Below are 15,901 nucleotides of genomic sequence, written 5' to 3'. Positions count from 1 at the left end.
CAGCTTGCTAGGAGAGAGAGAGGGTTAGATAGGCGATTTGTTGAAACGGAAGCCTCTTGTGTGTGTGTGTGTGTGTGTGTGTGTGTGTGTGTGTGTGTGTGTGTGCGTGTTCGTTCGTTCGTTCGTTCTTTTGCTTAACGTCTATCCACATTTGTGATTTTCGACGAAAATCCATTTTCTCCCCCACCCCACCCAAGCCATGTGTGTGTGTGTGTGAGTGTGAGTGTGTCTCTTGTGTGAGTGTGTGTGTGTCTCTGTACGTCTCTCTCTCTCTCTCTCTCTCTCTGTCCTTTCCTTTTCTTCCTTCCCTCCTTCATACCCCTCTGTTCCTGTGTCTGTCTCTCCACCCCCATCACCCCCCCCCCTCTCTCTCTCTCTCTCTACCACATTGTCCCCCCAGTCTGAGAGCAATCAGGTCAATATTCCTGATTCCCCTTCCCACCACCCCACCCCTCCCCCATCCCACCCCCCACTCCCCCTCGCTCATGTTCATTTTACTACCACCCCATCAAAGGTTTCGTAGAAACAGGAACCATAGAAGAATAATTGCTTTCGCGTAATACGAGTAATACCCACCTCCGCCCTCCACCCTCCCTCCCCCCCCCTGCCCTCCACTTCCCTCCGCCTACGACTCTAGCCCCCCCCCCCTCCCTCCCCCCCCCCCCAACACAAACCCCCACCCACCCCTCCCATTTTATGCCCTCTCACAGCTGTTGTGCCAACCATGTCTCGAAGTTTCTTCTTAGGGGGTAGAAAGAAAAAAAAAAAAGAAAAGAAAAAGGTGGAAGCTATCTTTTTTTCTTTTTTTTTGTTTTGTTTTGTTTTGTTTTCATTTTCCTCGTTGCATTTTATGATACCGTTTTGTATGAAATGAGAACCGGAGTCATTACTTTGAAAATTCAATTTCCTGAAAAAAAAAAAGAAAAAAAAAAGAGAGACCAGTCTCACGTGTGCTTGATGGCACACACTGCTGCAGCCAGCGAGACAGTAAAGTTGGGGTTTTTTGGGGTGGGTTTTTGGGGTTTTTTTGGTGGGTTTTCTTTTCCCCGCCAGTCTCTTGACTACTGATAACTACAGTTCAGGATGTCAGACAAACATTCGTTTTATTGAGACTGTTTATTTGTGTGTTTGTTTGTTGGGTGGTGTTTTTGTTGTGTTTTTTTCCTACAAGGGGCTGATGCATCACTTTTTTTTTTTGTTTCAGCTGAATCCATCACATCACGTTCATTTACTTAGTAACACGACATTAAAAAAAAAAAAAAAAAAAAAAAAAAAAAAGTAAGTAGTGACTGCACTTCAAAAATTCAGGCAACACTGATGTGATTTCACCAAGATTCAGCAGGGAAGGTGATTCACATTTTGAGGAGGAGGAGGAGGAGAGAGAGAGAGAGAGAGAGAGAGAGAGAGAGAGAGAGAGAGAGAGAGAGAGAGCAAAAAAGCAAATCAACAGCAAAAAAACGTCATCAAACAAAATAGCAGTAGAGTATTGGGGAGCTTTTGATTGTGCACTTTCTTTGTAAAAAAAAAAAAAAAGGGGGGGGGGATATTAAATGGAGCTAAAAGAAAAAAATCCATTGTGTTTGAGGATGGAAACTGAAAAATCTATTTTTAAAAAAAAAGGAAACTCAAATGGTGTTACTGGTAACATAAGATTTTGAATTTGACAGGAAGAACAAAAAAAACAAAAACAAACACTAACCCCACTTCTGAAACTTCTGATACACCTCCCACAACCACCAACGCATCTAAATACTCCTCCAAGCTCACTTAGAAATGTGTTCCTCCGTGTTTTAAAATGATTTTTTGTTCCTTTATTCTCTCTCTCTCTCTGTGTCTCTCTCTTTCTCTTTTCTTTCATTGTAAACATTGAATAGCTGTCGTGCTTAGGGGAAGTTAGAATGTAAATTGAAAGCACAAAAAAAGAGAGAACAAATTACAAAACATGGCATAATGTAACAAAAGCCTTGAACAGTTGTGTTTATCTGTTGTTTTTTGTGTGTGTTTTTTCTTCTGCAAAAGCACATGAAAAGGTATTTTGAAAAGCGATTTATCGCATTACTTTATAAAGTAACACACACACACACACACACACACACATTCATTATGCGCATGCGCTCACACACACGCGCACTCCCTCTCCCCCCTCACCCCACCCCCCCAACACACACACGCACAGACGTGCAAACGGGCATGCTGTTTGAGAGAGAGACAGAGACTAAGACAGAGACACAGAGAGAAGACATAGCAGCAAGCGCTAACAGCTCGTACGCATGCACATATATAGGCAAGAGATATAAGAGAGTGAGAGCTGAAAATGGAGAGAGAGAGAGAAAGAGAAGGGGGGGGGGAGAGAAGAAGAAGAAAAAAAAACAACCCAACCAATTGTGGAAAACTTGTGTACACTCCCGCACAAATTCTCTTTCCCTGGCATTTAATTCTGTTGTTTCTCCAGCAACCGGCGGGCTAAGGCTTATAACATTTCTAAATTGTGTTCGATTTGCATTTCTGTTCTTTTTCTTTTCTCTCGTTCTTTCTTTCCTTTTTTTCTCATTCTTTATTCTGTTCTTCCCATCGTGAAACAGCATTCACGTGCTGGCAAGAATCAATACTAGCACACACAGCTAGCAGCAGCTTGTGCTGAAGTGCATTCAAGCCCCCGATTAGGATCTTCATCTCCTTCCAAGGACGGTTTCGTTTGTGTTCACGTACATATACATATCAGGTCTATTACCTAAAAAGGGTAAATGGATAAAGAAAGAAAACAGGGTTGGGCATTGTCGCCCACAGTGACGGGGAGTGGAGGAGGGAGGAGGGGGTGGGGTGGGGTCGGGTGGGGTGGGGGAAAAAACATCTTCCGTTTTCGTCTGTTGTGGCTACATTCACCAACAGACAGTTGTTATTGGTGGTGGTGGTGGCGTATTATCTTTCAGTTTGTTGTCAGACTTGTTTGTGTTGGGTGGGCGTGTGGGGGGTATTTGAAGCCAAATGCATGATCAATACTCCATAAAAAAATATATATAAAAACAAATTGGGGGAAGGTGGTAGAAAGGCCGCTTATATATCTGCCAGAACAGTGTCAGTTTTAAGGTCTCGGATCGAATCCCAGTGTCGCCCTTCCTACCTCCCTTCGTTCCTCCTGGAAATTATATTTACTTTTGAGCGTCTACTCATTCGGATGAGACGATAAACCGAGGCCCCGTGTGCAGCACGCACTTGGTGCATTGAAAAAGAACCCATGGCAGCATGATTGTTGTCCTCTGGTAAAATTGTGTCGAAAAGATTCACGCTGATAACTACACAAAATGTATAATAAGCATGCACTCGAGGCCTGACTAAGCGCGTTTGGTTAGGCTGCTGAACAGGCATCTGACAAAAAAACAAAAACGAAAACACAACAAAAAACCGTGCTGTAGCTTATATGGATTTGTCCGAACTCAATGACACCTCTTTCAGAAACTGAGTCTGAAATTTAAAAAAAAAAAGAAGTTTTCTAGAATGCACTATATAGATCTCTTCTTCATTAACACCCACATTCGTTTAATTAACTCTCTACGGTCCGAACGACAACATGAGGTGACGGTGGCAACCTTTCACCGCTGCTGTTATCATAAAACGTTTACAAGCGAAAGTGTCTGACAATAAAGAGACGAAAAACAAGAGAAAAAAAAAACCGGAAAAAAAACCCGTATTTAACGACTAAAGCAACAGGCTGGGCCATTCGGACATCCACTGGACATCACACTGGGTCTGTGTGGGGTGGGGAAAGAAATGTCGAGGACTCATTGTCCTCAGTGAGTTAAGAAACTGCTTGGAACCAATTGCCACAGCCCTGTCCTGAAGTGGTGGTCATAATCAGCGGACGCCGTCGGATGTTTCTTTTGCGCAGGTGGACAAGATAGAGTACGACACGTGCGTCATCAACGACACCTCGCAGAAGCTGAAGATCCTCAACTGCTCCAGGCCACTGGGCACCAACGCCACGAGCTACACCATGCTGGTGCTGGACTTTCAGCCCATCCAGGGCATCCCAGACTTCCACGAGGGCAAGAGCTACTATTTCATCTGTGAGTCCGCTGTCTATGGTTGTTGTTGTTGTTGTTGTTTCTCTGTCTGTCTGTCTGTTTGTCCCCCTCTCTCTCACACACACAAAACACACACGCAAATTTACTCTTTCTGTCTTCCTCTCCCTCACACTTTAAAAAAACCCTTCAATTCATTCATTTTTTTTTATCTCACACACACACACACACACACACACACACATACATACACACACACGCTAATTCAAACTCTCTCTTTCTCTGTGTGTGTGTGTGTGTGTGTTAATGAAAGGCGCAATATAAATAAACTATTATTAGTATTATTATTATTATCTTTTGTCTTGACTATCTCGGTTCTTGTTCCCCTCTCTCTCTCTTTCTCTCTCTCTCTCTCTCTCTCTCTGTCTGTGTCCTTTTGTATTCTTAAGAGATGATTAGTCTGTTCACTGGAAGTGTAAGCAAGGAAAAAATGTATATATGTGTGTGGGGTGTGTGTGTGGGGGGGGGGGGGTTAGTCCAAACATTTATAACGCGAGACACGGGAGTGAGTAGACGTCCAGCGAAGGCTGATAAAAGAGGCCACACGTCATCACAAAGCACATCGATATCTGCATGATCGATGATCGCATGATTACTGTGCGGTCCACAAAGTTAACATCACACACACACACACACACACACACACACACCAGCTTTTTTTTCGGACCGCCCCCTTCACTCCACTTAACATTTAACCCAGACAGCTTAATACAGTCCCATAGGGCCGGCTGGTGATTGGCAGACAGGGTGGAAACGAAAGTAAACAGGGAGCTAATTGAACATGTCGGTGCAATCATTGTCAGTGTGGAGTGCTGTAACCACTCTTCTTCACACACAAAAACCTACCACCCCTCAGCAAACAGTGGGTGCCCCGTAGTGTCACAACCCGGTGGCGTCGTGAATTGCCTGCCGTGGTGGAGACTGCAAGTCTGTCTGTCTGTCTGGAGGTAAAAGAAAAAAAAAGAAAAAAAAAAGGTAGCAATGGTAGCATGGGATGACAGGACTGCAGAGAGATGGGGGATGGGATGGGGGAAAGGTGGGTCGGGAGGGGTGTGTGGGGGTGGGGGGGGGGCTTATGTCATCAAGAGTGGACCATGCACAGCACAGACTGTGAAAGATGTTGAGTTGGTGCAGTATTTACCCCATTAATCACTGTTATAAAAGCACATGTCATGACATTTTCTCTTCATAAAAGTTGAGTGATTAGTTGATTCGTTCTTTTGTTGTTGTTTTTTTTTTTTTTTTTTTTTTGGGGGGAGGGACAGGTGTACCTGTTCATTCACTAATGTACAGAAAGCACAACGTCTGTACGTGTGTATTCGTGCGCGCAGCAAGGAAACAACCAAGAGCATGTGCGGGCGAGTGTGCGCGTGCACATACAAGACATACACACACGTACAGGCATGCGTTTTAGACATACAGACGCTTCTGTTTTATATCACACACCATACCCCAGGAAATGTATAGTATGGATGCCAAACTGCCGTGAGGAAATGATTATAATAATTATACGCAAGGGCCCACATGCATATCCACAGGACTGAATGTGGGTGCTGCAACAGTGAAAGAGGAAGAGGAAACAGCACACTGCCACACAGCTACTGTCTCACCGGAATCTGAGGGGGGCGATTATATGATTATTACTGTGTGGCCCACAAAGTTAACAACCAGCAGCCTTTTCTTCCCCCTCCACTGCCCCCCCCCCCCCTCCACGGGAACACTTAACCCAGACAGCTCAATTAATACAGTCCCATAGAACTTGCTGATTGGCAGACTTAGGGGGGTGGGGGGTGAAAACGAAAGTAAACGTGGAGCTAATTGAACATGTCAGTGCAATCATTGTCAGTGTGGTGGAGTGCTGTAACCACCACTCTTCTTCACACACAAAAACCTACCACCCCTCAGCAAACAGTGGGTGCCCCCCCCCCTCCCCTCCCCGTAGTGTCACAACCCCGTGGCGTTGTGAATTGCCTGCCGTGGTGCAGACTGCAAGTCTTGTCTGTCTGGGGGCCTCCCGGAAACGGAGGGGGAAAAAAAAGACAAAAAAAAAAAAAAGACAAGAAAAAGAAGATACTGCTGGTAAAGTGAGATGACGAGACTTGCCCGAGGGGGCAAGGCGAAAGAGGGGGAGGGGCTACGTTCTGAAAGACAGACACCGGAGAGCGCGCGCCCAGCGTGAACTGTTTTGAAAGAGTTTAAGGCCTGGAGGGCATCGTGTCAATCATATGTGGGGGTCTGGGTGATGGCGCCATGCGATTTCTTTTCTTGTCCTTTAAAATGAAAAAAGTAATATAGCTTTAACAGTAACAATATTAAGAGGTTTCGGTTGTTGTTTTAAATGTACTGCATAAGAGGCGAAAGTGCTCACGTGCACACACACACGCGCGCGCGCACACACACACTCACACACACACTCTCTCTCTCTCTCTCGAACACCGACAGAAGACGCCCCGCTCATCCCCCCACCCCCACCCCACGACACCTTTTTATTTTTTTTATTTTTTATTTTTTAAAGCGAAATGTAATTGGAATGATATGAGTCATAAAAGAATACTACGGGTGGATTCATTGATTTTTGTTTTTCTGACACATAGGTAATGCTTTGTTGTGGCTGGTTTTGTTCTAAACTCTCTCTCTCTCTCTCTCTCTCTCTCTCTCTCTCTCTCTCTCTCTCATTTTTTCTCTCTCTTTCACTCTTCAGATAAGAATCAGTCATTACAGAACGGCAAAGTTTATTTTTGAAACTTAGATAAACATGTACATGAGCTGGTGTTGTGGTCGGTTGTGTTATAACTTTTCGTTTGTTCGTTTGTGTGTTTTTTTTTGCAGCCACATCAGGAGGCGGAGAGAAAGAAATCAATAACCAGTACCAAGGGGCGTGCTACACAGATAGAATGAAGATTATTCTGAGAGTGATCCCCCGTGATAACTCCAAACCAGGTTTGTGTGTGTGTGTGTGTGTGTGTGTGTTTGAGAAAGAGAGAGAGTGTATGTGTGTGTGTGTGTGTGTGTGTGTGCGTGCGTGTGTGTGTGTGTGTGTGTGTGTGTGTGTGTGTGTGTGTGTGTTTCTTTTCATCTTTTGAACTTTCTCTCTTTTGTTGTTCCAAGCAAATAGATAACCCAGATTCTAAAACAAATCAGGCAAACGAACGCCAGTCTTTGCTAACAGCATTACATCGTTGGTTCAAACAAAGCAAGTTTCAGGAATGTTTATCTCAGTCCCAGCCCAAACTTATCAGATTGAATGTGGAAGGAACACGTAAAGTATTTACGAGAAAGAGAGGGTGCAAAAAGAAAGTGAAAATTGTTTGATAAAGCGATAACACAGTTGACTCTATTTCAGACGTATTTCAAGATGCACAGTAAATGTATAAACAGAACTTCTTCCTTTTTTTTCTGAGCATAGAAATCATAGCCAACTAGTCACACACACATACGCGCACGCACGCGCACACACACACACAGAGGTTCGAGGAGAACGGAGGGGGGGGGGGAAGGGGGGTAACTCTGTTACATGCATACTCTTTTCTTTTCACTTTTTTTTTTCTTTTTCGATTCTTTTATTTCTGTTTTTCGTTCCTTTCTTTCTTTTCTTCCCCACTTAATTCCCCCGTCTGTCTTTGCCTGTAAAAATCCTCACTCCCCACCATCACCACCACCACCACCACCCTATTCCAAGTTTTCAATTATGTGTGGACTAACTGAATAAGACTGGCAGCGCTACTGACGGGCTGTGGAGCCATTGCTTTCAGACCCCCCCCCCCCCCCGCCCCCTCCCCTCCCCCCGCTCCACTCCATCCCCCATGCTACCCCCCCTCCTCCCAAAAGAGCTAGAAGGGACTTTGGGGAGGCCAGCAGGGGTTGGTGGGGGTGGGAGAGAGAGAGAGAGAGAGAGAGAGAGAGAGAGAGAGAGAAGATGAAGTGTGAAAAGTTGGGGGTGGGAGAGTGGGATTGGGAGGGGTTTGGGGGGTGGTATAGAGAGGGAGGAGTAAAAGTGGGAGGAGAGGGCTTTTGTGGGGCTCTCCCTCTCCCCCCCGTCCTTCTCTCTGCCTCTCTTCCATTGCCTAACCCCCCTTGCCCCCCCAACCCCCACTCCCCGAAAAATACAACGAACAAAAAACCAACAAAAAACCCGCATTGTATTGTGTGTGAAGAAAGTTCTTGCTGTGTGCTACCAGCACCTAGCCACCACCGCCACCACCACCACCATCATCACGGACATGGGAGAGAGCATTGTTCTCATTATAGTGCCAGCGTGCAGCAGGGCTTCCTCCTCCATGGCCCTCTTCCCACCCACCCACCCAGCCTTCCCAAACCCCCAACCCACCAACTCCTCATCCCTTCCTCCCTCCTTCCTTCCTTCTTTCCTTCCTTCCTTCCTTCCAGCAATGGCAAAGTTAGTAGCGAGCTGGCTATAGCTTAGCTATGCGGCCGCGCGCGTCTAATGCCGAGTGACGGGCCAGTGTCCCCATGTCACACAGGAGGGCGTGCATGTCCCCGTCTGTACACCCCACCACCATCCCCACCACCCAAACACCCCCCCCCCCCCCCCCACTGCACTCCCTACTTTCTCTCTCTCCCCCCCACCCTCCCTCGTTGTGTTTCTCCCCTCTCTCTCCCTGTCTCTCTCTTTCCCTCTCTCTATCTGATGCCCCCAGGGGGGGGGGGGGGGGGGGGTCATCCCCTCTTCTCTCTCTCTCTCTCTCGTCGTTTACGGACGGTTAGCTTGCTTGTATTGGGCATTGGAGGGGCGTTGGATTAGGAGGGGGCAAGGGTTCGGGGGTGTGTGTGGGGGGGGGGGGATAGCTCGGTGTGGTGGTGGGGGAAGGGGTGCTGTCCATTGAGGAGTATTATTATGCTGAAGGAGAGGAGTCTATGTTAAAAGAGGGACAGGGGTGGAGGTGAGGGGAGGATGGGGGGGTTGGAGGGTCTGAATGTAGATGGAGGGAGTAAGAAGGGGGGTGGTGTCAGATTCTTCAAGAGAGGTCTGTTTTCCAGGGGACTAACAAAAGACCCCCCCCCCCCTCTCCACCCTCACTGTCCTACCAACTCCCCCCCACCCCTGACCCCCCACCCCTCACCGAAGAAAGAAAAAAAAAGTAGTGGGTAAGAATGTAAATGGAAAGTGGTGGAATGAATGAATGTAGAGGGTGAGGGTGGGAGAGGCACCAGGGTGGGGTTCATAGGGGAAGAGGCGAGAAGGGTGAGGATGCACGGTGGCGAGATAAAGTTTCGTCAGAGAGAGAGAGAGAGAGAGAGATCTTGTTCTTTCGTATGAAAAGATCAGGTAAGGGGAACCACCCCAAATCTCGTTTGCTTTTTTTAAAATTTTTTTTAATTATATTCTTTTCTTTTATTTATTTATTTTTTTTTTTGTTGGTCAAAGGAAGCTACAAATATTGTGCTCGTCGATTTGTAGCAGCAAAAAAAAAAGCTGATGAGATATGATGATACTGGCTGCTTTTTCGTAAGTGTGGATGATTATGTCACCGTCATTATCGTCATCATCTTGATTATCATTTAGCACTGACGGTGTTGCTGTCATCCGGTGTGTGGGTGTGTGTGGGGGGGGGGGGGGGTGTATGTGTGGGTGGGTGGCAATGAGTGTGTACTGGCCCCGTCTTGAAAACGTCTGTGAATAAACAGCGTGAGGATAAGAACAACAACAAACGACAACCACACACACACACACACGTACGCACCCACGCACGTGAACACACACACACACACACAGAATACTTTTTACGCTAATATTCACATGCATTCCCTTTCCTTTATCCACTTCCTTACTCCTTTCCGTCTAAAAACACTTATAGTGAATAGACGTTAAACTGAAGATAAAACACACAGAGAAAGGAAGACAGAGAAACACACTCACGCACTCACTCACACACACACACGCACACACAAAAAAACAATAACTGTGGATTGCAGAATGACTCCAGCCTTGAACCTTCGAACCCTTACGGTTGGTTTTTTTTTTTTTTTTTTTTTTTTTTTCATTTCATTATTTTGTTCCTCTATTTAATTTTTCTTCGTTAGAAGAAACAAACAAACCAACAACAACAACAACAACAAAAAACAAGAAAAAAATTCCCCTTCAACACCACGGTCCTTTTATACCAGTCGCTTACAAGTGTGCTTAGCTATCTACATGCAGGGAGAGGAAAGAAAGTGGTGTGTGTGTGTGTGTGGTTGGGGGCAGGGGTAGGGAGTGGGGACAGGTCATTTTTCTGCTGTGAAAAAAAAACAAAACCTAAAAAACCAGGGTACCAGTCAATGTAAGGTAGCAATGGCGGACGACCATTAAGAGAAGTGTACAAATTCCCAGCGGTGTATAAGTTATGAAAAGACCTCCGCATCTCTCTCTATCTCTCTCTCTCTCCCTGAATGTCACCGTCAGTGGGTGGAAGTAAGAAAGAAGACCAAAAAGGAAGGAGAGAGAAAAAAACAAAACAAAACATGACTTATGTGTAGCTCTGTTCGCGCGGTATGTTAGGGAGTTGAGAGAGGGAGGGTGAGGTGGTGGTTGTGGGGTGGGGGCGGGGGTGTGGGGGGGTAGGGGGTTAGCGCCAAACTTACTGGTATACACAGTTGGTAAAATAGTTGGGTACAATAGTTACTGCTGGTGTACAGCATGCCTGCTGGGCGGGTGTGTCGTGTCTGCATCTTCTTATGCATTTATTTATTTATTTGCTGTTGTTTGGTTTTGCTTGTGTTTGTGTTTTCCGCTTTATTTTCATCTTCGTATCCTCCTACTTTAAAGTCCTTCTGGTTGTTGTTGTTGTTTTCTTCCTCATTGTGCGGGGAATTCGTAAGAAAAATAAACAGACAGCAACAACAACAACAACAAAAACAGCAACAGCAACAACAAAAACAACACACCTCGTCTCTTCCGCTTTCGTTTTCCTCTCTTGGGCATGTTGGTTTCGAAACTCATTCCTGTTCTCTCTCTACCAGACTTTTTAGTTTAATTCTTGTGTTAGCCTGGGTGTCTAATAGTCTTTTGCAAAAGACGATCTAACAGGAGGCACACGCAAAATGACCGTTTCATTAGAAGACAGTTATATTACCAACATTATTGATGTCTTGTGCGCTTAAGGGGGGAAAAGAAGAAAGTAAACTGCGTCGGAAGTTGATCTTCTCACACAAAATATCGCAAATGTCTGCTTTATTTTGTTTTATTTTATTTTACAGAATTATTTCCGATGGAAAAGAAAGCTTTAAAAAAAAAAAATTCATTTGAAATTTAACTGTTATTGGAAAATCAGACTTTGGGGAAATATTTTGCGATTTAGTTTGTTTCCTGGTTTGTTTTTTGTTGTTGTTTTTTTTGTTTGTTTTTGTTTTTCATTGGATGTCTCTGCCTCTCTCTCTATATATATAATTAAAATTTCATTTGTAGTCTATTTTATTTGTTACTTTTTCTGTGGCATTTGGTTGTAAAAGAACGTGCACCATTGAATGTGTACGATTTCCTCAAGGATTACAATGTTGTTGATTTTTGTTGTTGATTTTTTGTTTGTTTGTTTGTTTGTTGTTTTTTTTTCCTTCCGCAAAGAAAACTTGTCATCGAAATTAGGTCTATGCTTTCGCTGTGCAATACGGTAGTCTGCTTTTTTTTCAGTTATATTAATTACATTCATTATTAATTACAATTGTTGTATTCACATATTAGTTGCAGTTAAGGTGTTGATTATTCTTTTAACAAAAAGTAAATTTAAAAAAACGAAAACATTGCTTGTCTGTAATTTAAATCTATTTAGTTTATTTTGTTCAATTTTGCTTTTATTGCATTTCAATAGTTAGTTGTGTTTAAATCTAATTACAGTTTATTTTTTATTTCGTTTGTCCAAAATTTGTTTTAAACTTTCATTGCTATTTTCCCAAGACACACTCGCACACACACACACACACACACACACACACACACTCGCACAGTGAGAGAGAGAGAGAGAGAGAGAGAGAGAGAGAGAGAGAGAGAAACACACAGAGAGAGAACACACACATACATACACGCAAACACACACACACAGAAATGCACATACATGACTAACCTATAATGGCCTTTTTTGTTCATAGACAACACATATTTTTTGTACCTTTATTTCCCCCCCCCCCCCTTCTCTCTCTCCCTCTTTCTCTGCCCCCCCCCCCCTTCCCCCGCCACCCCCCTCCTCCTCCCCACTTGTCTTTCTCTTAAGTATATATTTTCGCATCTCTAATTTTGGCATGTTGACTTACCATACTTTTTGTATTCTGTTTCATTTGCTTTGCTCTTTTGATTTGCTTTGCAGCTACGACACGTAGCCCCAGCACAGTAACAGGGGGAGGAGGAGGAGGGAGGCAGACTCCCAGAACCACCCCCACCACCCCTACCACCACCACCACCACCCCCCGCCCCACCTCCACCACCCGCCGCTCCACCACGTCGCCCTTTAAAAGGCCCACAGGTCAGCAGAGGTTGATTAGTAACGATGCTTAATGAATAATAATGATGATAAGATTATGATAATAATAATAATAATAATAATAATAATAATTGTTATGATAACAATCAACAAACCATCATCATCATCGTCGTCGTCGTCATCATTATCGTCATCGACATTATCAAAGCAGAAGAAGAAGAGTAAAAGTAATGATAGTAGTGGTAGTTGTAGTAGTAGTAGTAGTAAGAAGGAGATGATGAATGGATAAATGATTCAATGAATTAAAAAAAAAAGAGGGGTTGAATGGATTATGTTAATATTTCGCAGAATCTTGCGCGTAGACAAATCAGAGTCCTTTCAAACAAGGCATTCGGACGTTAACTTCAACAACAACAACAACAACTACTACTACTACTAACAACAACAATAATGACGGGCGCAATAGCCGAGTAGTTTAAGCGTTGGACTTTCAGTCTGAGGGTCCCGGGTTCGAATCACGGTAACGGCGCCTAATGGGTAAAGGGTGGAGATTTTTCCGATCTCCCAGGTCAACATATATATATGGGCAGACCTGCTTGCGCCTGAACCCCCTTCGTGTGTATACGCACGCACAAGATAAAGTACGCACGTGAAAGACACTGTAACACCATATCAGTGTTCGGCGGGTTATGGAGGCCCGAAAATACCCCAGCATGTATGAACCACGACAGAGTCATCGGCAAGTCGTTGTTGGTCGTGCAACGGAAAGAAGAAGAAGAAAGATGATAATTATCATCATCATCATCAGCAGCAGCCTTGAGCATTGGAAGGCGCTCAATAAATTTCCTTTATTATTATTATTGTTGTTGTTATGATGATGATGATGATGATGATGATGATCATCATCATCATCCTCATCACCATCATCAAAATAAATGTGTTTTTTTTTGTTTTTTTTTTTATAGAAAACTGTAGAATATTGTTTCGCAAGATAAATCGAAGCGCTTCTTTTTCCACATGAGGAACACATAGTAGGATCATGCCATGGTAGTTATTCCTTCCCTCTCACCCCCCCCCCCCCCCCCCACGCCCAAACAATGACTCATACCCCCGCCCTCATATCCCCCCCCCCTCCACTCCCTCACCCTGCCACTCCCCCCTCCCCACCCACCCACCCCATCCTTTCTATGGTTAAGCCTGACTGCAATTCGAGATGACAAAAGCTAAGCTTTTAGAGTCGCCAGGCAGCGAGAAGAATAACTGTTTCGCGTTGTGTTGTCATGGTGACCGGTTATATTCCACCTGCACTCAGCAGAAAAAAGATATATTAAAAAAAGAAACAAAAAAGATTTTTTTAAAAAAAAGAAAGAAAGAAAAGAGGGTATCGCGGAAATGGGGATGAGGAGGGGTGGGGGTAGCAATAGGGGAGGAGGGGGGGGGAGGGATAACGATATATATGTTAATTGTGTATGTGGGTGGTGTTAAATATGGTGTTTTGGCTTTGTCATTTGAATGCCCTGAAAGTGTGCAATCCAACAAATACCACAACCGTTACAACATCAACCACAAGGGGAAAAAAAAAAAACCCTCGAGGGAACAAAGTATCTCTTTCTGTTTGATGGAGACTTAACTAACGAAAGTGACTGATCTGACCGACTGAAGGGAACAGACAGTGGATGTCAAGATAAAGATAACGATCATGTTAACAACGAATACCACATCACCACATGAAAAATTTTTTTAAAAAAACAAACAAACAAACAAAAAACCCACCCTCGATGGAACAATAGTTTCTTAGCGTTTGATGGAGACTTCAGTTGGCGAAGATAGCTGAATTGACAATGGAAGTGACTGCATGGAACAACAGTGGATGTCGAGATGAAGATAACGATGATGTTAACAACAAATGCCACAACATCAACCACAGGAGGGGGGGGGGGGGGAGGAGGAGAAAATAACAACACCCTCGATGGAACAATAGTTTCTTAATGTTTGATGGAGACTTAGCTGACGAAGATGACTTAGTTGGAAGAACTAAAGTGAATGCATGGAACAGACTGTGGATGTCGAGATAAAGATAACGATGATGTTAACAACAAATACCTTAAGGCTTAACATCAACCACAGGTTAAAAAAAAAAAGAAAGATAATAAATAAAAGAAGGGGCACCCCCCCCCCCCACACACACACACACACAACTCGATGGAAGAATAGTTTCTTAATGGCTATGGAGACTTAGCTGATGAAGATAATAATGATAACGATGATGCTGACGATTTTTGTTTTCAAGTATATGTTTTTCGTATTTATTATTTCATTTTTATTTCATTTTTGTGTACTTGTCCGCACAGGAAAGCCTGGTGGTGGCGACGGCTTCCCGATCGACCAGGGCGACAATGTGATCCACGTCGGGGGAGGCGGCGGCGACAAGAACGAGGGCACCATCACCGACAGCGGCGCCGCCCGGCCCTTGTCTCTGTCGTCGCCGTTGTCGCAGCTGGCGACGATGGCGGTTCTAGTCGTGGCGGCGGTGGCGGCGGGGCGGAGCTGTTGTGGCTGCTGTTGCAGCTTTGGCGGCGGCGTTGTTGTTGACCGCCTCTTCGGGGTCTTCCGGTAGTACTCCGCCCCCATGTGCCCCCCCCCCCCCCCTCTCCCGCCGTCTCCCCCACACCCACCCACCACCTCCGTGGTCCCCTCCTTTACAAACCACACCCCTTACCCTCTCAAACCTGCCCCCCCCACCCCCTGCCCCCACCCCCCACTACCACAACTTCCCAGACTCCATGCTCCTCCCCCCCCCCCACACACCCCCTTCCCTCCTGCTTCTCCATCCAGGCTCAAGCACGAGTTGTTTTCTTTTTTGTCAAACAACCAACCTTTCCTCCACCCCTTCCCCCCCCCACCCCCATACCCCGTCTCAACAACATCCTTTCCACCTATGTGTCGTCACCACCGGGACTTACCAACACCTACTTTCAACCCCCCTTTTTCTACGTTGTCATCATCAATTGGGTTTTTTTTTTATATGTGGGATTTTTTGGTTTTTTTATAAATTTAATCTCTCTCTCTTCTTTCTTTCTTTCTATGGTCAAAACCACATGATCCATACTGCCTTCCTCAGCCAAAGGCACCAAGTGTGTGTTAATGGTGTTGATGTGTTGTTTTCTGGGTTTTCTTTTCTTTTTTTTTTTTTGCGCGTGTGGTTTGGTCGGTCGGTGATTTTTTTTTTTTTTTTTTTTTTTTTTTTTTTTGCTGCTGCAGGAACGGAAGCGTGGTGTGATCTCAAAGAGACAAAAAGAACTTAAGAAGAAGGCTGACATGATGGAAGGATGTAATTATGAACAGTTAAAAAAAAAAGAAAGAAATATATATAATATATATTATCTGCCTTCATCGGACATGAAAGTCGCT

The 15,901-nt window shown here is 44.6% G+C and overlaps 1 protein-coding gene across 1 annotated transcript in view; it reads left to right on the top strand.

Annotated features, from left to right (window-relative positions):
• Positions 1-15,107, top strand: part of LOC143301605 (uncharacterized) — a 256,953-nt gene extending 241,846 nt beyond the window's left edge. Inside the window, exons 3-6 of the mRNA XM_076615999.1 lie at positions 3,887-4,064; positions 6,909-7,019; positions 12,377-12,532; positions 14,842-15,107. Coding sequence (XP_076472114.1) covers positions 3,887-4,064; positions 6,909-7,019; positions 12,377-12,532; positions 14,842-15,107 — 711 coding nt within the window. The remainder of the gene's footprint in view (positions 1-3,886; positions 4,065-6,908; positions 7,020-12,376; positions 12,533-14,841) is intronic.
• The last annotated feature ends 794 nt before the right edge of the window (positions 15,108-15,901 follow it).

The sequence above is a fragment of the Babylonia areolata genome, chromosome 27 (genome assembly GCF_041734735.1).
Source record: "Babylonia areolata isolate BAREFJ2019XMU chromosome 27, ASM4173473v1, whole genome shotgun sequence".
Lineage (NCBI taxonomy): Eukaryota > Metazoa > Mollusca > Gastropoda > Neogastropoda > Buccinidae > Babylonia > Babylonia areolata.
The sequence above is the reverse complement of the archived record's forward strand: the minus strand, read 5'-3'. Positions and strand labels throughout refer to the sequence as shown.